Source organism: Zeugodacus cucurbitae, chromosome 4, assembly GCF_028554725.1.
Source record: "Zeugodacus cucurbitae isolate PBARC_wt_2022May chromosome 4, idZeuCucr1.2, whole genome shotgun sequence".
NCBI classification, from domain to species: domain Eukaryota; kingdom Metazoa; phylum Arthropoda; class Insecta; order Diptera; family Tephritidae; genus Zeugodacus; species Zeugodacus cucurbitae.
The window spans coordinates 11,765,500-11,789,196 of NC_071669.1; the positions used below are offsets into that span (position 1 = coordinate 11,765,500).

At 38.4% G+C, this 23,697-nt stretch overlaps 1 protein-coding gene across 1 annotated transcript; it reads left to right on the top strand.

Annotated features, from left to right (window-relative positions):
- The first annotated feature begins 16,451 nt into the window (after positions 1 to 16,451).
- Positions 16,452 to 22,260, top strand: LOC105209934 (serine-rich adhesin for platelets). The gene is made up of 2 exons (XM_011180604.3): positions 16,452 to 17,017; positions 19,340 to 22,260. Exons 1-2 carry the CDS (start codon positions 16,876 to 16,878, stop codon positions 22,123 to 22,125), a joined length of 2,928 nt encoding a protein of 975 aa, XP_011178906.1. The 5' UTR covers positions 16,452 to 16,875; the 3' UTR covers positions 22,126 to 22,260.
- The last annotated feature ends 1,437 nt before the right edge of the window (positions 22,261 to 23,697 follow it).

Consider the following 23,697-nt stretch of genomic DNA (forward strand, 5'->3'; position numbering starts at 1 on the left):
CAGTTGGATATAACAAGTGTAACCAGGTCGCTCTCCACCTGGTCCCTTCTACGGAGTGGATTCCTTCCTCTTCCTCGGCTTCCTCCGGCGGGTACTGCATCGAACACTTTCAGAGCTGGAGTGTTTTCGTCCATTCGGAACTAGCCAGCGCACCCGCTGTCTTTTTATTCGCTGAATTAAGTCAATCTCGTAATATAACTGGAACTCATCTTTCCATCGTCTGCGGTATTCGCCGTTGCTAATGTTAAGAGAACCATAAATCTTGCGCAAAACCTTTCCCACGAAAACCCCAAGAGTCGTCTCATCGGATTTTTTCATCGTCCACGCTTCAGCGCCATACATCTGGACGGGAATAATGAGCATGATTTTGGTTCGTCGAGAGAGGACTTAACTTTTCAATTGCCTACTCAGTCCAAAGTAGGACCTTTTGGTAAGAGCGCTGGATTTCGAGGCTGACATTGCTGGTGTTGTTGATGCTGGTTCCCAGGTATACGAAATTATGAAGTTCATATAGGGGTCTTTAAGTAGAAGTCGTGGAAATAAACTCTGTCACGAAGTTTGTACACATCGAAATGTGAATAGAAATTATTAATCGATAAATTACAATATAGAAGACCCCTTTCTATCTTTACAGTCTTAGTTTTATACTTCCTGTTTCTTAAATGCCTTCTAATATTTCAAGAAAATATTTCTATTGAAAACTAGGGACCATCTCATTGGATTATGTTGTCATCTTTGCTTCCACAATTTGGATTGTGAATTTATATGTATATTAAGGACATATAAAGTTTTATCTTTGTTCGTTACATATCTTATGAGTCTTCTGGTACTAGTTTGATAAAGGCATAATCTGTGTTTCATGGCGTCTCAGTATAGAACTCCGGAGAAGACTGGTTCAACTACTTGTAATTCATTTGGTTTGAACTAGAGATTATATACAAAGTTGGGATAGATCCGAGAGATTCTCATCGATTTAATATTCTAGTTGATGTTTCATTAGTTTTTATATATGTACCTCAAATAAGTGCATATATATGTATGGATCTATGGCTCGAACTTTTTGTGGGCGTTTCTTCAACAAACAAAGGTCGTTCAAAGGCAAAGTGCAACTTTTTTTTAAATCTGAACTCTTGATTAAAGTACCAGATATTTCATTCTAAAGAGCTGCGACTAATGTAATAAGCTACCATGGTCTATTCTGGAGAGTTCTCCACCACAGGTGTCTTGGTTTTTATATTCAAATTAACTACGAAATACATTCTAAGATTTGCTTTGGATTTAATTCATACAGACATACACATAAATATTATGACTGAATATATATATGTATAAACATTATATACACACACACAACTATAAATATCATATGTATACCGCCATACATACAACTGTAGGTAGTAGTACCACAAAGTGCGAAAATTCTTAGTAAACTGGCGGAAAACAATTGTTTTGTTGCTAAAAATGCTATGCTTCAAAATGCTGTTGTTGCCTGCCAAATGCTCGGAATGTTATTGTCATTGTTGTTTGTTGTAGCTGCTTTTGTTGCTCACCGGCTTACCTGTTGTGAGTGTGTGTGTGTGTGGACGTGCGACTATGGTTCAAGCGATTGACTGTGTGTATGTTCATCTGATTTTATGACCGACTGACTCAGTCGCGTAGCTGCCGGTTTGCTGAGCTAAATGGTGTGCAATATGTGTTCGACTGGGTTTACTCGCATTTGGCCTAATGTCGGCACTTTAGCACGACTACACGCACACATATACATATGTATATATGTACTTTTGTTTTTGCCACCGTCGTTGCTGAGTTTTGTTGTTTTTGGTTTATACCTATCTTTTCATAACTATTTTCGTATACACAAACAGCAACAACCACAGCACTATGCTAGTAAGGCACACCAGCAGCTGCTGCTGCTGTTATTCGGTGCCAGTTATTGTCGCCCATTTTGCTGCCACATTTTTCGTCTTACCGCATTTCGTCACACCCTTGTCGCATATTCTCATACATACATATACTCATATTGTTCTCATATTTTATTTTGTGTTGTTGCTGCTGTCGCTGAGTGTGGCGTTGCCGTTCCGGTGTTGTCACAAATGTTGTAGAAATTCTGCCGAAATGGGCGAATTCCTGTGAGCCTATGTGTTGGTTTCAGCACTGGACTCTAGTGTTGCTGTTGTAATTAAATAATTTATCAGATTATTGGTTGATTGTTGCTTGGTAAGCTACTCTCTCGGATTGTACATATGTAAATATATGTTTTCTACGTAATCAACTCGCTGTTTTTCCCATATGTATGTATGTACATTGCACATACATATCTCGACGGAGAATTGTGCGAACCTTCTTCGGTACATAATGAAATAATAGTCTAATATAGTCTAGCCACGATATTCGGGTCTACGTATCCGATTTTTATCTGGCTTTATACAAAGTGTTACAGTGATCGGATTTTGTTCAAATATGCGCCGTTTCGTTCGATAATCTGTTTCCATCACGGCAACTTCATAATACCACCTTCGTAGAAGCACCCCTCCTTAATTGTGAAGAACTCGGACAACCACTTTTCACAAGCCTTTTTTGAGTTCAACTTTACACCACCAACGGCGTTCGCCATGGACAGGAACAGATGGTAATCACTCGACTCTATGTCCGGACTATATGGAGGATGCGATAAAACCTCCCATCCGAGCTCCCGTAGCTTTTGACGAGTCATCAACGAAGTGTGTGGTCTGGCGTTGTCCTGGTGGAACACTACACCCTTCCTGTTGGTCAGTTCTGGTCGCTTCTGCTCGATCGCCAGCTTCAAGCGGTCCAGTTGTTCGCAGTAGATGGTAAAATTATGCGTCTGGCCATATGGGAGAAGCTCATAGTAGATGATTACCTTCCAATCCCACCAAACACACAGCAAAACCTTCTTAGCCGTCAATCCCGGTTTGGCCACTGTCTCGCTTGATATTGTCATATGTGATCCATTTTTCGTCGCCAGTCACCACCCGCTTCAGAGTTCGTTCCGTTTCAGCAGCATATCGCAGGCGTTGATGCGGACCAGAAGTTTTTTTTTTGCGTCAAATCATGCAGCACCCAAACATCAAGCTTTTTGGTGTATCCAGCCTTCTGCAGATGGTTTAAAATTAACTCCCATCCCCTGAGCTTTAAAACTTTTGAACGCAATATCCAAACTAATCATGCATAGCGTCGTTTTGTAGGTTATGTCAAGACCTTTCAAAGATTTATAGTATTGCCAGATACGAGCTCTGTAGCGCTTTATACATAGCCGCGAAATTCAAAAGACAAAAAGGCGGAAGGGTATTTGCCAACCTAATAATATCGATTTACATCTCTTATTTGTTTTGGAAATTTTGCAAAATTCTAGCTAAAGCTTAATTTTCCAGGTATTAGATAGTCAAGAGAGTTTTAGAAATTTCTCTTCGTTTTGTCATCTTAAGGTTGGATATTTCCGATTTCTTTTGCAAGCTTTTCTTTTGTAACAATTGCCGGTTTAGCAAAAGAAAAATAAAACATTTTCCGGGTCCACGATAGGCCCACGCGCTCTTAAACTTATACAAATAACCTTAAAATTAACTTAAAACTTTTTAGAATTGATGAAATTTAGAAATATTTTTTTGTCGAGAGATCTTTGAGTTCCATAGATGGATCAAAGATATCTCTTTTTAACAATTTACTCTAAAGTTTTGCATCTCTCCTACATTATTTTGTCATCTTTATACCCTATAAATAGCTCTGTACGTTCATTCGCCTCGTTTTATATGCAGCTATCACATGAAAAACCTCGTCTAATACAGTTTTATATGCACAGCAAACTCGAAATCGGGTCAAGAACACAACAGCAATTCGCTACTGATTTCTTGAATGACACATTTTAGACTAGAAATGCGCATACTCTCTGCTTTTGACTATGAAAGGGGGCTGTATGGAGCCTGTATGCATCAAGCCAAATTAGCTTTTAGACATACTTACATATATGTTTATTTATATACATACACATTTATATGTACTTATGTATTTATATACATTTCCCATCACTTCCGAGTTAGCCACTTGAAACGCAGTACTGCAGGTGCTATTGGCATTATACTGTTTATCCCGCTGTTAGCGAGTGTATTTTCGTTGTTATTGTTGCTGTAGGTGATTATGTGTGAATTAAATTGTAGCTGCTGCTCATTTATTATAATTATTGTTTTTGTAACAATTTTCGTTATTGTCGCGCACTTCTACATTGTTTGCCTTATCGCTCGCTGTGTGTTGAGTGTTCGTGAGTATGACTGTGCATGTGTGTGTGTGCATGATTGTTTGTCATTGTTATTATTGCTTGGCTACAACAAAGCATTATAATATTTTTTTTTTGTAGCCGGTACCAGAACTACCTTGTTTCGCTTGCTTTTGTTGTTGCTACTGCTGCCGTGGAATCACTCACAACTTGGCGCAGTGCTAGGCTACGTCGCTGTTGTTGTTATTGTAACATAGTATAAGCGATATTATTATTTATTGTTATCGTGCCGTATTGGCTGGAGGCGATGACGAGTACGTGGTAGTTGTTGTTGTTGTTTTTGTTGTACTTATTCGCGGGTCAAATATTAATGAAATTTGCTCACATATGTATACTATATGATGATGACTATGTAAATTGTTGTTGTTATTGTTATTATTAGCATCTCCACCAAGCCCGCTATTGTTATCGCAACTTGTTGTTCCAGACATTTTTTGTTTTTGTTATTTGTGTTGCTTTCGCACGCCGTCGGCGTCTCAATGCGTCAGCGTGCAGCTCACACGAATATGCTCGCCAGACATTCGCTGCTGCTTTTTTATTGTTTTTGTTTGTATTGTATTCCTGGTGTATGGCATACATTGTTGCTGCTGTCATGCTGGTCTTCAATGCGCTCTTACTCACTCACGCTTCGTTTGCATGTGTGTGTGTGTGTGAACTTGCCTTCACCTGACAGCTGTTGTTGCTGTCGTTGTAGTTGTCGCTGTTGCTACATTTATTTTTGTTTTTGTTGTTGTTATTGCCGTCGCACAACATTTCTTCGCTGCTTCGTCTCTTCATGCGTCTGACGCATTGCTACAAATATTTTACTTATTTTGTTGTTGTTGTCTGCTAACGTTATCGCTACCGTCTTACACACACATACACAGCCACACATTTTGAATGACGGTCACCTTTTACGCTAACGGCAATAAAGTGTGCATATTGGTCAACATTTCTGGAAGTGCTTTGGAGGGCAGTAAGGCGAATGCGTAATTTTCGTCAAATCATTCGGTCATTTTGCTCGTGTTGTTGCCTCTCAGCTCACACACTACGCTCACATATTCTCCATTCCAGAGAAATTGTCTAAAGACTGATCTTCTGCAGAGTTTACTGAGTTATAGGATTAATCTCATATTACCTTAGTTTTTTATAATTGTCGAGTCTCCAACGTTCAAACTTTCGATGACTAAATTATATACTATAAAGTATTAGCTAACTTCTCTCGATCTATAGAACACTAGATTATCTGAGAATATCATCACAGTTCGGCAAAATATGGAGTCACACCTGATTCGTCTTTTCCAAACTTCAGCACACAAATATTTACTTCAAACCGTAAAAGATTCTCCTAATCCAAGAACTGAAATGTCTTGAAAGCTTTAAAAACAGATATAGATCCAAGGTGTCACGGATAAGTAATGTGAATTCAATATATAATTCATATCAAAAAGAAACCGATACGAAAACGTCTCTACATTACCTCATATACAATTCTTGTTTCTCTTCGTTCCACCTAAGATTTGTTTTGATCTTTCTAAGCGAGTTTGTTTTAATAATAAGAATATTTGATGGTCCCATTTATCTTTGTGAGATCGTCATTTTAAGAACCCGAAGATCACATTTATCCCCAAATTCTCGAATATTTAATAAAACGTACATACATGAAGTAGAGATCCCAGCAAAGATGCCTGCCTATTAAAAACAAGCCAATAAAACAACTAAGACCTAACTTGATTAATTGGATTTTATGGACTATAACGCGACAGATGAGATCTTAGAGCCGTTTAAAGGAAGTTAGTGAAACAAACAAAAGGTGATCTGTTTCAAGTCCTATAGTAATAATGTGGAGAGTTGGCTGTGTTGGCTCAAGATAATGCTATTTTAAGGATTTATATAAAAAATATAAATAACGAGCCTTTTTCAATTTCGGATCATGAATGATAGACCGGCATGTACCAGAAATATTTCATCAGTCTACTATTATAAAGAGGAAAGATTAGTATGTATGTTTGTATATGTTTGTAATGAATAAACTCAAAAACTCACCATTGAAAACCTCCCTGGTGAGGGTATCAAAAAAACTCCGCGATAGAGAATCTTAATCTGAAACTGAAAATCGTCTTGCAAGTCATTCTCTTTGCATCGCAATCTCGTGCCAGAGAGTCGAGTAAGGAGTGCTTGCAGCTGCTTGCTGAACAAAATTTTAAAATCTCCCAAGTACGCGCTTGAGAATCGAGTACAGAGCCTGTGCAGCGGCTTGAGGAACAAAATAGAGCGTCGAACTCTGAGCGCCTCGAACTCCCAACGCCTTCATAATCAGAGAGAAAGACATCGGACACCAAAGATAAGAGGTCGTAATCAAGTTTCAGCTCATTGCAAATAAAATACAATTTCATGTTAGAATTTTCCTCATTTTACTTTTTCAAAATGAACCCACGGAAGAAACGGGAAAGTATAATTCATGGAAGAGTGTGTATAAGTGTGTAAAAACTTATAGCTTTTGAAATGTTTGTTTAAACCCGTACGAAGCCGAAGTGGTCTGCTGGTTAGATATAAAAAATAAGTACATAGCTATGTGAAACACTATAGCTCTCTATATATTATAAAATCGAAAAAATAGTAGTCAAAAGCACAGCTTATACTTTCAGAATCCTCCAAAGTCTCTTGAGAGTATAATTTTAATTTATTTTATTCCCGTTGCTTGATAGTGTCTGTCCGTTTGACTCTCTACCTCAATGCAAGGTTTTGGCCGCTCACCAATTAACTGAGAGCGTGTCTAAATTCATTTTTCAGGCTGAAAGAATTGATAATATCGCCAGCGATTGTGTACAGCAATCAACAAAATCAATAAAAAAAACTTAACCACATTAGCGGCAACAAAATCGCTGATAGCTTAATAGAGTGGTAAATGCAATAGATGGCTAGTTCGTTTGTAGATATCTGTGGATGTTTGTAGATTTGCGCTGTAAGTCAGTTAGTTGGTCAGACAGGCACATGTGCTTGGCATGTTTACGACGGCGAGAGTAAATATGTCTGCACAATATTTTATGTGTATGTATATACATACATATATCTGAAAGCATTATTTTTTCTAAGAGCGCGCTCGCACAAGTGCTACAACAAAAACAGTAACAAAAATGTGTGAATAAATATGAATTAGACGGAATAGCAGCTGAAAAGCACACACACACACACACACACGGGCATATCAAAGAATACTCAAAATGAAAACAATAATCAAAACAGCAATGACAATAACAACAGCAACATAATACCAGACATGGCATAACCGATAGCAACACTAACAATAACAACAGCAGACACATATGTATATACTCGTATTTATATAAGTAAAATTGTATATAAGCGAGCAAACAAAGTCGTCAGGGGACACATGTGAACACACACACACTTACATATCAAATCTGTGTGTGTGTGTTGCCGCGAATTGCCAACGAAACAGTCAGCAACCAGCGGCAAGTCGGCAGCTAACAACGAACAACAACAGCAACCGATAGCGACAACAAGCGAGTAAACAACAATAAAATAAAAGACAAAAATATGCATGAAACAGGCAAAGCCGGGCAAGGCAATAACAAAGCCATCGGCAGCAGATGTCGACTGTTGGCGGAAAGACCAGACCCCATGTTAGTTGTGCGGAGTGCAGGAAATCGGCGTGAAAGCGGTGGAGCGACAGCAGCAAAACGTGCACGAATGAATGCAAACACACACTCATACATACGTACAAACTCTTACAGAGATATAAGTAAGCCCAGCAGCGTGGTCGCACGCAAAGCAGCAATAACAATAACAATAAAATATATTGTTAAAGAGGGTAGCGTGTGGCGGAGAGTGTGTGGTGATTAAAGCCAAACAGCAGTTATATGTGCAGTTGACAGGGTTGCCATCAAAATTGTTTTTGATGTTTATTAAAGCGGTATACAAATATTATATTAGTCATGCATTGTCAGGAGATTTCTACTAAATTTGGATTGGTAAAATATATCCGAGAAGATCGTGCGGGTACTTTTTTCTATCAATATATCTACATTTATTTGCTATAAACCAGAATTTGATTTCTCATCTCCGGTACTTTTCTGTATAAATGGTTCATTATAGCACAACTTCTTGATGATATAATTTTTGGTCTTAAAATACATTTTAGGGTCTTAAACTTTTTTTTATCTCAATATTCTAATATCATTTTTTTTTCGAATTATGTTAATGTGCTCGGATCAATCAGCTCAAACCCTTACTTATGGTTTAATACGCGTTTTAACTGTAACTTCGGAATAAAAAAATTAAAATTTTTCCAAAGTCCTTTATTTTACAATGCATTGTATTTAAAGCTAGATTCAAATCTCTTTTTTTTTTTTGTTTATCATGAGTTCCGAGTGTCATCGTCCACAGTAGAGTCACTTTTATAATATTAAATCCGCAGCCATTTTGTGTCTAATTTCCATTTATTTTACTTAACTCCCAGAGAAAGTTGTCGAGGTAAAGCCTTTGTCGAGCGCTCTAAACTGGCGTGACCCCTTATGTACGATCGTTTCCACTTAGGCGTTCTTTCGAACTGTGCTATTAACCAACCAAATGTCCCAGTTGGTTAAGTCAAGCATATATGAAACTATTAGGTAATTCACAAGCTTTGTTGTATGTCTTATGTCATATTTTAATATTCTTAAAAAATACGACACTTGTGAGCACCCTTAACTGTTGTATGTCATATTTCTACACTTAATCATAACGATTTTTGCTAAGGCAAAAACCAGATATGTCCGTATTTTCCAGATATATACAATGTGCGGTATAAATCGGTTGAGAAGTGTTCGGGCAGAAGGGCACGAGCAAAACCGACCACTGACCGACCAAAAAAAACCGGTTCTTCACAGAAAACCGACTACCCACTCGTCGAAGTTTTGCCCAAAACGCCCCAAAGCTCCACCCACCGTCCACCCACCGACCGCCCACACTGCCACGAGTGTGTCCCAAAAAAACCGGCTCCAAAAAGTAACCGGTTACTGCAGTACTAGGCATATGCCGCGAAAAACCGAAAAAATTCGGCAGCAAATGGGTAGGGGTATAGAATAGCGAACTCAAGACACATACCACGCAGTGTTGTATCAGTCATATTTTAATTTTGCATGTCAACAACAACAGTGTTGGTAAGACAGTCATAAAAAAATATGGCAATATGACGATATGACACACTATGACACCTTGTGAATACCCTATATATTCCTCTAGTTAAAATGATTGATACATTTTCTTCAATAGAATACTTCGAAATCAGCATTTTTTTTAGATTTCTTCGAAACAAGAAATTATTTTGAACACTGATTTCTATGTACAACTCCATATCTCTAAGTTTCAGCAGATTTATATCGTGACAGAGAAAGATTTTCTCAATAATCGCCTGGAAGCGTCATTGGGAATGACATTTTTATTCGCTCTTCCTTGTAATACGGTTACATTATATTTTCATATGGCGATTATTATTAATTATTGTTAGAACCGATCTAAAAAGGAAGCTCATGTGCTTGTTCTCTAATAAGACAACAAAGGCAGTAGGAAGTTAAATTAAATACATTTTATTCAGCTTCAGCTTCGGATTCGCAATGTTACAGGACTTCCAGACTATACATTATGTAGATATTTATTTGATATTTCAAAAATGATGACTTGAGTCCAAAATGCTCTAGATCTCCACAATATATGGAACGACAAAATTATGGTTGAATATTTATTTGCTAGAAAGAAAAGCAAAGCACTCATCCTTTCTTATTAAAAAGTATTTATCAACTTAATAATTAAAACATGAATGGCAACCCTGACAGCGCATTGTATATCGCCTCACCGGGAGTGTGAGAGAAAGCGAACAAATAGACAGTGTATTTGCAGACGACGGCTGCGGCTAAATGAGACGACCGCCCGACCGAACAACTAACAAACAAGCCGAACAACTAGCTAGCTATCACCGGCGCTGACTGGGTCAGGTAGTGACGGCGAGTAATAAACGCCACAATAGCAAAAACAAAAAAGCAACCACCGACGATAGCAACAACAACAAAACAGCTGAAGTAAATGTGTGTGAAAAACCCAATGTTGGAGTGTGTGTTGTTGCTGAGCAATAAACATTACGTGGTGTCGCTGTTGTAATAGCAACAATAACAACAAATACGCTTGTGGCGCGCAGTCGAATGAACAAGCAATAACCAAGGCAACAGTAACAACAATATAGCGGAGCGACAAAACAAGCTAATGGCGGTGGCAGCAACGATTTTGCTGGGATATTAATGTGAATAATAAATGCCAGTATGTGTGTGTGTGTGTGTGTGTGTGCAGCCATAAAAACCTTCAAAACACGCTAGCAACACCACAACAACAACAACATCGAGACATTAGCAACATTGTAACAGCAGCAGACGTCGCCATATTGTTGTAGCCGTCGGCAAGCAGACAAAAAAAAAAACAGAAAATTAACACGAAGCAACAGCAGCAGCTGTTGTCGTACAACAACAGCCACAATGTTCACATTTTTTCGCCCGTTTCAGTTTATTTTTTTCTTACAAAGTTACTTTGTTGCCCGTGTTGGCCTACAGCACGTTTGGCCACAACAAACACGTACGCCAGCGCGCAGCTTTCGTTAGACGCCGACAGCGCTGCTTTAGCTCACACACGGACTCACACATTCACACTTATTTTTCGATTGCTGCTGTTCACTTTGTTTCGTTCAATCATCGTTCAGTTTGCTCTGCAATAGTCGTCGTCGCAGCAGCAGCAGTGGCAGCAAGCGTTTTGTATTGTTATCTGTGCGCCCGACAGCTGCGTCAACACATTTGCTGAGCGTCTACTGAGGAGAAGTGGTGGAGTAGGTAGTTCACAGCCTGCAATGATAATCCGCTCAAGGCTTCCGCTGCGTGTGTGTGTGTGAGTGAGTAACAGCAAAACATCAAATATTGCTCGTTTACTCTTCTCCCTGGCTGTGAGCTCTCTCTCTCATTCAGTTGCTCAGTTTTTGTTGTTTTCCTTCCATTTATTCGCATATTTTGTATTTTCCCTTATGCACCGCTTTCTAAACATTGCTTTCCTCTCTCCGTTTCGGACGCTGTGCCTATATTATAGCAGTCGTCTCTAATAACAACAACAAATGTTGGGTCTGTGATAATGGCACTAAACTGGTATCTGTGCATGGTTGATTCTGCACAGCATTGCCATAAGCGCAGTGCTTGTCAAACTTGCAGAGGTAGCAGTTTGGAAAGCAGTGTAATATTGTTTTTCACTATGAATTGTATGTACATATGTCTGTGAATTTATATGTTTTCATTAGAGATGTATTTCTCTTTCTTTCTTCCACGACTCGGAAGTATTTTGAGCCATCTAGCAGTCATTTTCGAACATGTCCGGCTTCATCCATTTTGTTTTGCAATTTCAGACGAATAACCTTCTGGTCGCCGCTACATGCAATGCCCAAATTCTTATAAGAAACCCCATAGGCACCCGCCGTAATCAAGTTAGCTCTGGGTATAATAATATATCTGTGGATTTGAACCTTTCGTCGTTTCTGATGCAAAAATCGCTAGAAAATTTTTCAATAATAATTAGCTTCTTCATTCTGTAGAACAATCCTTAACATTGGCCAATTGAAGAACAATCTGTGACTAAACCACCACAGTCTAATCGCCATATTATCATGAATTTGAAAATATCATGTGACTAAATTCACCAGGGTATCCAACTCAACTTCTTCAAAAAATGTAAGCAAAGCAATAATATAATGATCCCTGCACATCACAAGTCTATAATATGAATATGGGAATGTACATATATGAATATGGGAATGTACATAAGTTAACTTGGGTTTACCCAGATCGCCCTGATACCGTGAACAAAGGTAAGTGATTTTTTTATAAAATTTTCTTACAGTCATCCCACAAATTGTACAAGCGAACTTACATACATATGTTAGCCTTCCTGTCATTAAAATCCATAAATTAAACATCAGTTTGTAGTTTATTAAGTCTAGGGACCGACTTAATTAAAATTATTGAGGTTTAACAAATTGGTGGAGAGCCTGACAGGGACCGACTACTTTACTCCAAGTGTTGACAGGAACAAGTGGCTACACTTCTATTGGGCCATAAATGCATTGAAGGCAACGAGATTGTCAAAAGTGGCGTACAACTGTCATCCGGAAACGTGACCGATATTGGCAAACTCAGGAACTGTCTTTATGACAATGATGATCTGGACAGGAGCATGACAAGGAAAATCATAACACGGTGGAAAAATATACCGGTGTGTGAAACCGCTAAAGCCATGTGTATAGCGGAAGACCAGAAATACACAAAACTCCTACTGTCACTCGATAGAAGGGACTGTAGGAGGATGATTGGAATTATCACTGGCCACTGTCTGGTGGCGGCAAACGCCTATAAGATGGGACTGATGTATCGAGATGACTGCAGAAAATGTCAGGAGCAAGGTACAAGAGAAACAGCGGCGCATATTTTTGGACTAGTCCTGCATTGTCAAGGCAACGTCTTCAGCATTTGGGGGCCTCACAATATGAGAATCTGGAAGAGGTATCGATTGTGAAACAACATAACTTTTTAAAATTTGCGTCAAGCGCAGGCATCCTATAGAATGATAACTCTTGGACAACATGACGGCACTCCATCTGGTATCGCAAAGTACCAAAACTGTTCCATGTGGAAGCTCCAGTCTAACCTAACCTAACATAACAAATTTGAGTTCATTCAGAGCTCGGATAATTAGTGAAAAATAGGTCTCTTTGTTCCCTTTTTGATAATAAAGATGACGTCATTCTGTAGATTGAAGATCTAACAAATTTCTATAAAATCTTATAATGGAATCAAATTATCATTTCATCAATTCATTATTCATATAAGTAATTACTAAAATTGCTTATTCAAAATGACCAGTAAAATCGCTAAAAGTAAACTCAGAACCTTAATGTTGACCTCAAGGGGAGCTTTCATTACTTACCAATACATTTACTAAGATCTCACCAAGAATATGGTTGAAAGGTTTATAACCACTATGTCAGTTAGGTATGAGAAGTGTTTTTGAACATACATACATAGACCCATATGTAAGTGCTATCAGCAGTCTTTACTTACCTTTAATAATACTATATTAATAGAGAGGCCTATATAACATTCGATATCCCAAATATATAAAACTCTTCCTTTGTGACGTCATTTCCGGTGACCTCTCGGAAAAAAAAGGTGCGTTCGCGTTGTCACCATAACTCCCGACAGGATCGTCCAAAATGACAAAAAAAAAAAACAAACAAAAAAATGTTTTTGGTAGGACCATAAACTCGTGCTTGAACGAAGGAAAAACAAAAAAGTAATAATTGGAATTTTGGCAGACATTTTTCCAACAAATTTAAAAATTTCCGTCAAATTTGCTTGACTTTTTGTTAGTTTTTTTTCAAATAGTTGTAATTGAAAAACAAGTAAGGAAGGGCTAAGTTCGGGTGTAACCGAAAATTTTATACTCTCGCAATTTATTTACTTAACTTTATTTATATTATATAATACACAATTTGACCCACATATTCGTCATATATATTGCATAAAGTCCATTGAAAGTTGGAAACCATAATATTAGGTTAGAAGCACCGAGGTCCTCGTGTTCGATATATGGGGCCTTAAAAACCTATGGTCCGATTTCGGCGATTTTTAGAATGGGGCTGCCACACTATTAACATAGTATTTGTGCAAAGTTCTGCATCGATATCTTCACTAGTGCTTACTTTATATATTGTAAAGTAAACGATTCAGATTGTCTTCAAACTTCTGGTATATAGGAAGTAGGCGTGGTTTTGAAGCGATTTGGCCTATTTGCACAACATATCATTGAGATGTAAGGGAACTATTACAAACCAAGTATCATTGAAATCGGTCGAGTAGTTCCTGAGATATGGTTTTTGACCCATAAGTGGGCGACGCCACGCCCATTTTCCATTTTGTAAAAAAATCTGAGTGCAGCTTTCATCTGCCATTTCTTATGTGATATTTAGTGTTTTTGACGTTTTTCGTTAGTGAGTTAACCCACTTTTAGTAATTTTCAACCTAACTTTTGTATGGGAGGTGGGCGTGGTTATGATCCGATTTCTTTCATTTTTGGACTGTATTAGGAAGTGGCTAAAAAAACGACTGCAGAAAGTTTGGTTTATATAGCTCTATTGGTTTGCGAGATATGTACAAAATACTTAGTAGGGGGCGGGGCCACGCCCACTTCCCCAAAAAAAATACATCCAAATATGCCCCTCATAGTGCGATCCTTCTTACCAAATTTTATTTCCATAGTTTTTTTTATGGCTTAGTTATGGCACTTTATGTGTTTTCGGTTTTCGCCATTTTGTGGGCGTGGCAGTGGTCTGATTTTGCTCATTTATATTATTATTTATTATATCTTAATTTTTGATCAAGGACGGACAGACAGACATTCGGATGTGAACTCCACTCTTCACTCTGATCACTTTGGTATATATAACCCTATATATAACTCGTTTAGTTTTGGGTGTTACAAACAACCGTTATGTGAACAAAACTATAATACTCTCTTTAGCAACATTTGTTGCGAGAGTATAAAAATAAAATTCTTCGTTCAAGCACGAGTAAATTGTATCTCGAACACCTGTGCAAAATTTCATCAAGATCGGTTGAGTAGTTTTCGAGAAAATTTGACAACCGACTTTGAAGAGAATTGATAGGGACTCTTACTACCAGCACCTTTGCCTTGCAAAAAAGGTAGAAGAGTTGAACAAACAACGTTTAATATTTTTAGGTCTAATAAAGGAACTTGGGACGCCGTTTAAATCATGTTGGACAAAAATTTGTATAGGTTTTTACTGATGCAAATGTTTTCAATTAAATGTAATTAATTCCAAACTTAAGAATAATTTCTGGACACGAAATGGATCTGTGTTTTTTCAAGAAAACTTTCGTTCATTTAATGAATTATCCGACATTTTTCCGCCTCTGTAAATGTCAGCTGACAATTTGGGGATGGCAATATATGCCTTCCAATTATATCGACTAAACTAGAGCAAACATCGATTATAATGAGTGGAATGTAAGTTTTCAAGAAGTTTTCCGCGAAAAGTGTGATTTCGTTTGACAGATTTTGCTTGGATGAAAACACAAGTTTTGGAACGAATGAAAACATGTTTTCAATGACGGTCCGAACGTAGTATTAGACAAATTTACATATTACTGAACACATTTTTCATACATATGTGCCGATTGGAAAACTTTAATGGGCCTTTCAATTAATTTTTCTACAAAACCTCTCTTTAAGCTACTTGCCTTCAAGGATGTTCAAAAGCATCGATTCTTGTTTATCATAGGAATTGCTTTCGAAACTGTCCGCATTTTCGATTGCTCCTTTCGATGGTTTTTCTATCACAACACTTTTTTTAAGCTAGGCAATCGTAAGATCCTTCCTTTTTACCACAGGATTGTTCCAAGTTAGAGGCAAAAATGGAGGATATCGGATTATAACCACGCCCACCTCCCATACAAAGGTTATGTTGAAAACTACTCAAAATGCTTAAATTAAGTAAGGGAAAACACCAGAAACATTAGATTTCATTATAAAACTACTCGACCAATATCAATGAAACTTGGTTTGTAATATTTTCAGTACATCCCAATGATATTAAATTATCGATAACACAGAACTACATCGAAGGGCGTATCGTTAAATTGTATGGTTGGGAATATTTTATTGAATTTCGATTTAGGCAATGTTTTAAAAATAACAATAACTTATTTATATACTAACTTGCGATGCGAAGAGAATACTTGCAAGCAATTTTCAGTTTCAGATTAAGATTCTTTAATAATATGTATTTTAAAAAAAAAAATTACAATTTTAATTTACCCTAAACAATTCATAATCACTCTTCATATTCAGCTGCTGCAATAATATTTCTCCTACACTGCGCTTCAAACTGCCGCACACTTGACATTTGTCAGTGTTGATTTCACAATACAGTGACTTTCAAACGCATAATAGTGCTAGCAAGCAGCAAATAACAACAACATAACGTAAATATTGGCGTTGGCAATGCTGGCAAGAAAAAAATTATAATCAAAACAAGCCGAAACGAGTAATTCAACTCAAATAGCAAACGAGGGCAGAAATTAAGCAATTGAACTAACGCAAAGCAGAAAAATATTGGCTGTTGTAAGCGTGTGTTAGCGTAATTAAGCTTTTAAGCACGTTAACGACTAGTGTCGAATTTTGAAATTTTAAGTAATTCAAAAAAGTGTGCAACCGCAGCCAACAGCAAAGCAACCCGGCGTGCGCGATTTGACAAACGTCAATCGCTGACTGCTGTCAATGTGACACTTTAGCTTGTTATAGCCAATTGTTTACAGTTTTGTTGTGTCGTTTGCAATGTGTATCATGAAATTTTCTGCTTATTATTGCGTGCAGCATTTGTGTTTGTGAAAGTGAAAAGCTCGTTTTGTGCAGTGCGTGTGTAAAAGCAATTGTTGCCAGCTAACTGTGTGCTTAAAAGTTTTAGTGTTTTCCGAAAATTTCTTGAGCTCCTCGGTTCACGAGCAATGAGCAATCAAAGCAACGCTCGTTTGTGCCGTGCAGTGCAAAAACATTCGTGTATTTATGATCACGCCGTGGCGAATTCTGTTACGCGGGAGGCGTACGATCGCGCCTGGCTGGAAGTAGCCAAAACGTGCGAGGAATCAGGTGAGTGCCAATGAATGGAGGTGCATTTCGGCAATGTCATAATGTGCCAACTGCATAAATGTGCGCCAGGGTTGTCGTTCTGCATGAAAAAGTATTTGTGAAATTTTGAAGTTTCCGAAATATGTCAAATAGACATATATTTGTTGATAACTGACTGAATTCTTCTTTGTCAATTTGCTACAGTTTTATGAATATCTTAAATATTTAAAAAAATATATTGAAAAATGTTCCCTGTATTACTACTTATTAATTAATTGCTATCAATTTTATTTTGAACAACTTTTGTATTAAAATACTATTCGAAATAAGATATTTTCACGCAGAAATGGCGGAGGGTCCGATAAAAATTAAAAACTATAATTGAGTTCGTCTTCAATGTATTATTTTCTGTCGATCGGGTTTTCGAAAATAAACCGCAAGCTTCTGCTGTTCTAAGTAATTTTGAAATTATGGAAATAGGTCCAGCATAATTTAAGTAGTTAAAAATACATCGAAAAAGTATGGTCGAAATTGATATTTGCTGGATGATCTTATATCCCGATCGTATGCCCAATATACTTAAATCTATCCGTAGACTTCAGGCCGAAGAGTAGTAGACCATTTATTCGGAATTTCAACGTCGAATTGATATTTCGGTACAGTAGAGCTCTATGACCGTTTAGTAACCTTGTCTTGTGGACCCGTGAACGTTCAAAGACTGTAATGAAATGGTCTCGCGGCTATTCTTCGATTTTCCTTTCAAAAACAAGTATTAAATCATCGAACCACAATCCTCTTTTTCCATTTTTTTTTGGAAACCCCCTCTTCTACATGCGATGTCATATTTTTTCGTTTTAAGTTTATGATATATATTTATTCGTAAATCTTAATTAAACAAGGGTGAGAAGGATGTGGTTTGGTCGACTACAAGGTTTAAAGTCAGAACTTGGACCAAGACAGTGGTAGGGAATATAGAAATATTAAAAACTAAACTTATTCGATGTCAATTTACTTATGTTAAGCGAAGGCGAAAACTATCTCTAAACTAGCTCTCAACTTTTAGGAAAATTGCATAAAATATTTAAAACTAGTAAAATATAATTCTGCGTTTACCACACACATATTTTTATACTCTCTCAACAAAGTTGCTAGCAACAAAGTTGCTAAGAGAGTATTATAGTTTTGTTCACATAACGGTTGTTTGTAACGCCCAAAACTAAACGAGTTAGATATAGGGTTATATATACCAAAGTGATCAGGGTGAAGAGTGGAGTTCAAATCCGAATGTCTGTCTGTCCGTCCGTCCGTCCGTCCGTCTGTGCAAGCTGTAACTTGAGTAAAAATTAAGATATCTTGATGAAACTTGGCACACTCATTTCTTGGCACCATAGGAAGGTTGCTTTCGAAAATGAGCAAAATCGGACCACTGCCACGCCCACAAAATGGCGAAAACAGAAAACACATAAAGTGCCATAACTAAGCCATAAATAAAGCTATGGAAATAAAATTTGGTATGAAGGATCGCACTATGAAGGGGCATATTTGGATGTATTTTTTTGGGGAAGTGGGCGTGGCCCCGCCCCCAAATAGGTCTTTTGTACATACCTCGCAAATAGAGAAATAAATCGGATAATAACCACGCCCACCTCCCATACAAACGTTAGGTTGAAAATTACTAAAAGTGTGTTAACTCACTAACGAAAAACGTCAGAAATACTAAATTTCACATAAGAAATGGCAGATGGAAGCTGCACTCAGATTTTTTTACAAAATTGAAAATGGGCGTGGCGTCGCCCACTTATGGGTCAAAAACCATATCTCAGGAACTACTTGACCGATTTCAATGAAACTTGGTTTGTAATAGTTTCCTTATATCCCAATGATATGTTGTGAAAATAGGCCAAATCGCTTCACAACCACGTCTACTTCCTATATACCAGAACTTTGAAGACGATCTGAATCGTTTACTTTACAATATATAAAGTAAGCACTAGTGACGATATCGGTGCAGAACTTTGCTAGTATTTGTGCATATAGTGTGGCAGCTCCATTCCAAAAGTCGCCGAAATCGGACCATAAGTTTTTAAGGCCCCATATATCGAACACGAGTGCCTCGGTGCTTCTAACCTAATATTATGGTTTCCACCTTTCAATGGACTTTATACAATATATATAACGAATATGTGAGTCAAATTGTATATTATATAATATAAATAAAGTTAAATAAATAAATTGCGAGAGTATAAAATGTTCGGTTACACTCGAACTTAGCCCTTCCTTACTTGTTTTCAATAACTTCACCATTCGAAAATATTCTTCTTTTTCTGTTAACTTTCTTTGCAGTTGACAACTGCAAGCAACGTTGGCGCAATATACGAACTACTTTCGCGCGATCGCTTATCGGATCAGCAAAAACGCGTAAAGGAATTCGTGCACGAGAGCACAACTTGCACGATGTATTGGAATTTCTCATACCGCACTTAAAAGACGGAGCAGATGGATCGCCATTTCACGAGAGTGATGAAGAAGCGGAGGATGTAGCAAATGAAGTTGATAAAAAAGCCAAAGTAAATACAGAAGTAACGAGTAACTCTGAAGCAGATGATGGAATTTTAGAAGATCCTGTGATCAAAAGTGGGATTGACGAATTAAAGGGAGTTAAGGTAGGGACTAAAGTTAGAAATGAATCAAATACTGAAGATGATAAGGCAGATGTTTCGAGCAAACGACCACCATCTGCTAGACTTAAAGAATTGCGAAAAACTATCGATGATACTAAAGTGACGGAAACTAGGGCTGTCAAAAAGACACAGTCATTAGGAAATACTGCTAATGCAGAAGAAGACGTACAAAATATGGTTGAAGATGGGTTGTCTAAAAATGCACAGATCGAAAAGAGTAAAGTCGGTACATTCTACATAAGTACCACGAACAGTGATACTGGTACATCTCATAACAAGAAAAATGACGATAGCAATGAACTTGAAGATACGACTGAAAACGAAGCAAGTGTGACAGACGACGAAAGTGTTTTGTACGAATGTGAGCTTAGTGAAAGTACTCGGCCGGAAAGCAAAGTTGAAGATCCTATTAAAACACGACAATGTCGTCTGAAACGCGCGTGTAAGCGTGGTTTGGTAAGGAAGACGATCACTCAGCGGGATTTGCGTCAGAGAGAGACTGCGGCGAAAGGTGTTAGACGAAGTGCTACGCGTTTGAAATTACTAGGTGTGGCGACAAAGCAATTGATAGCGGATACTAAATTGGCACGCAAAACGGCGAACACAGCGCCAGTTGAAACTCAGAGTACAAGAACGCGTACTTTATGCATACCACAGAGTGATACCACTAATGCAGGCTCACCACAAAAGAAATCCTTAAAACCAGTAATTAAACTTACAAGGTTCGATGCTAATTCTTCACACACATTTGTCACACAGGGCATACAATGTAGTCTACAGCCAACTTCAAGCGATGATGACTTCTTCGACACCTTGAAACCCTATTTAAACGAAATGAATGCACGACAAAAGTTGCATTTCAAGAAGAAGATCTTCGAGTCGTTAATGGAGGTTTTCGATAGCACCAGCGATTTCCCAGCAAACGATCAATCGAAAGCGATCGTACCAAAAGAACTGAGCGCGGTGAGTGACAACGAGTTGCATTTGGTGCGCGAACTGGTCGCTATGGTGCAGGCAGCCAAACACACGCCCGAGCTCAACTTGGATTTGAGTAGCGGTAGTGGTGGCGACTTGGCCAATAAAACGACGAGCGCAGAGAAGTGTGCTGTGATTTCGCCAATCGTAGCGCCGCGTTCCACACCAACACCAACACAACCAACGCCAGCACCACCATTGTCCTTACGAGTAACACCATTTAATACAACAACAACAAGTGCAAGTACACTGTCCAATAGCTCAACGTCTACAACCAACAGCGCTACAACTTCGACACAATCAACAACAACCACAACGTCCTCATCACCACTTCTACACCGACGCGTCATACGTAAATTGGTTAAGGTGAACGAATTGGGAAAGCCATCAGCTTGCAACATGCCCAGCACAAGCTCGGCTTATATACCGAGCAAAAATGAGATTTTACACCGACGCATTTATCGCATATTCCCCAAAAGTGGTGTGAATAACGCCAGTTTAGAGAATGCCGTAAATGCCAGTAGTGTCGGTACGTTCATTGTACCACGCAGCATTGCCGAAGCTACAGTCCATAAGACGACCACCAGCAGTCCATTGGCCAGCACCTCTACATCAGCTCGAACTTCTGGCACAGCAACTAATCAGAAGGTGACACCAGTTAGTGGTGCGTCAGCTCCGCTTCAGGGTTTAGTTGGTGGAATTGTTAGAACTGCTCGCAATCCAACCACAGTTAGAGTCGGTGCGCGTCCGCTGATGCGCCGTTTTTCGGTTTGTGGCGCTTTGCAAAATTCTGAAACTGACAACAAAATTTTGACCACCACTGCCAATGCCAAAAAGCCGGTTTCGAGTACACCGAAAATCACAATTGCCCATCGCTGTTCGCCCGCCAATGTGGCTGCCAGAGATCTTTTCAAATTACCTACACCCTTCCGCAGCTCGATTTCCAGTGTAAATGCTATTGTTTCGCCAGTTTCCACAAATACGACGACTTCGAGAACCTCGCCGGTAGTGAGTATTGGCGTCAGTAGTGAACGTAATTCGGCTAAGCGCACGATTCCTTTAAATATGGGTTTCAATAATGAAAGGACTGCTATGGCATCACCACCGAGCTCCTCCAGCAACGCAAAAGTTTGTCGGGATGCTGCAAGATCTCTCGGCACGTACGCCGAAGTTGTTTCACATGTTGTTGGCAACAAACGGCCTCTTGCCACGTACGCCGAAGTTGTTGCCAAGCGTAGTCGCAATGATGAAAGCACTACTGGGACATCTCCACCGAGATGTTCCAGCAGCACGAAAGCTTGTCGTGATTCCTCAAGCTCGCTCGCCACGTACGCCGAAGTTGTTGCCGATCGTAATAGCTCTTTTAAGCGTAACGAGGAAGACGCTCTCGGCGAGGATATGGTGGATATGGGCGTAGTTGGTTCGGATGAATTTGACATATTGAACATTAAAAATGAACCAGTCGATGATTAGTATTGAATTTGTTCTCACTTTATTGCCTTTGTTACACAAACAATTTATTATTATTTCTCTTGAAATATAATTAATATTGTATATTTCTAATGTTACTTGAACTGATTATTATTCCTGAATTATAATAAATTTGAATTGAAAATTTATGTTGCGTAATGCATGTTGTGATTTTATTCGTTTGCTCGGATATACTTCGTTAGCTGGACTTACAGGTAAGTCTCTCGCTTCGTCCTTTTTCCTAGCTTTTGAGATAAAGCTTTCAATATTAAAGTCCGAAATCTTGAAAATTAAATACGATCTTTCACTAAAAGCCTCAGAGAAATCAAGTTGAGCATCTGTTGATTTCGAGCAGCATTAAATAGTTCTTTCAGATTTATCAGCTCTTTCAGATCAGTTACAAATTATGTTAGTTTACTCATTTATTCATTTATAATGGACTTTCATGGAAACAACAACACATTTCCTCCTCCAGTGCTCACAAGTTAGTTATACTTTTGTCGAACCATGCGAATTTGCCGGAATAAACATTTGTGATCGGCTCAACGCGCTTCAGCGATATGTAACGGTTTTCTTTGCCTTCCATACTTAAGAGTCTTTTTAGCTGTTCAAGAGAGTACTGAGTACTGAAACTAAATTCGGAGATTACGCTCCTTTCTTCAAACACTGCCTCTATTAAGTCACTAACAGAGTTCGGAGAATGTAATTGACGTATGATAGCACTTCCGAAATTAAAATTTCGACAAGACTTTTTATGTAGCACTTGGGGGCTTTACAGTTCGATAATCTGGAAGAGATATCATTAATGAAACCGCATAACCTTTTGAAATTCGCATCAAGCGCAGGCATCCTAAAGGAGGACTACGTGACGGCACTCCATCTGGTATCGCAAAGGAACGAAATCGGTCTATGTGTGGCTCATTGGCCTACCAGGTTAACCTAAGCTAACCTAACCTAACCTTTTATGTTGCTCTTCGATTTTTTTTATCTCTTAGTCAAGTTAGAATTTCTATCGTACTGCTAGGTTAACTTTCAGGGTCATCAAGTTGTTGGAAAGTATTGCTCTATACTCTATTAACAATTTAAAGGTAAAAATTTACGACACCATCAAATTGTTATTTCATTGACTAATTGAGCGACTGATTTAGTTCTCGGTCGGCATAAATAAATAAATGTGGACTAGTTAATATACAAGAATTTACTTCGGTTGTATAGATGTTTGTGTGTATAGTGTAGGTTTGCCGTGCAACCATGCGACGATATCAAGGCCGGGCAATCAGCTGTGCTTGAAGCGTAAATATTGACCACATTAGTTATTTCAAGCCACCACGGCCACAAATACAATTGAACATGTTCACATGTATCGGATACATACATATATACACCTAACATAGTGCCAATGAATTATGACCGAAATAAAATCTTGATTAGTCTGTAGTAAATTATAGTGCCACAAAGTTACCGCCACAGATTGTTGAGTTGGGCGGTATGCAGAGAGGGCGTACAGGAATGCCGCTAATATACAGTGCGGTATCGGTGTACAATCGGCGAGCAACGAACGATAGTTGGTCAACA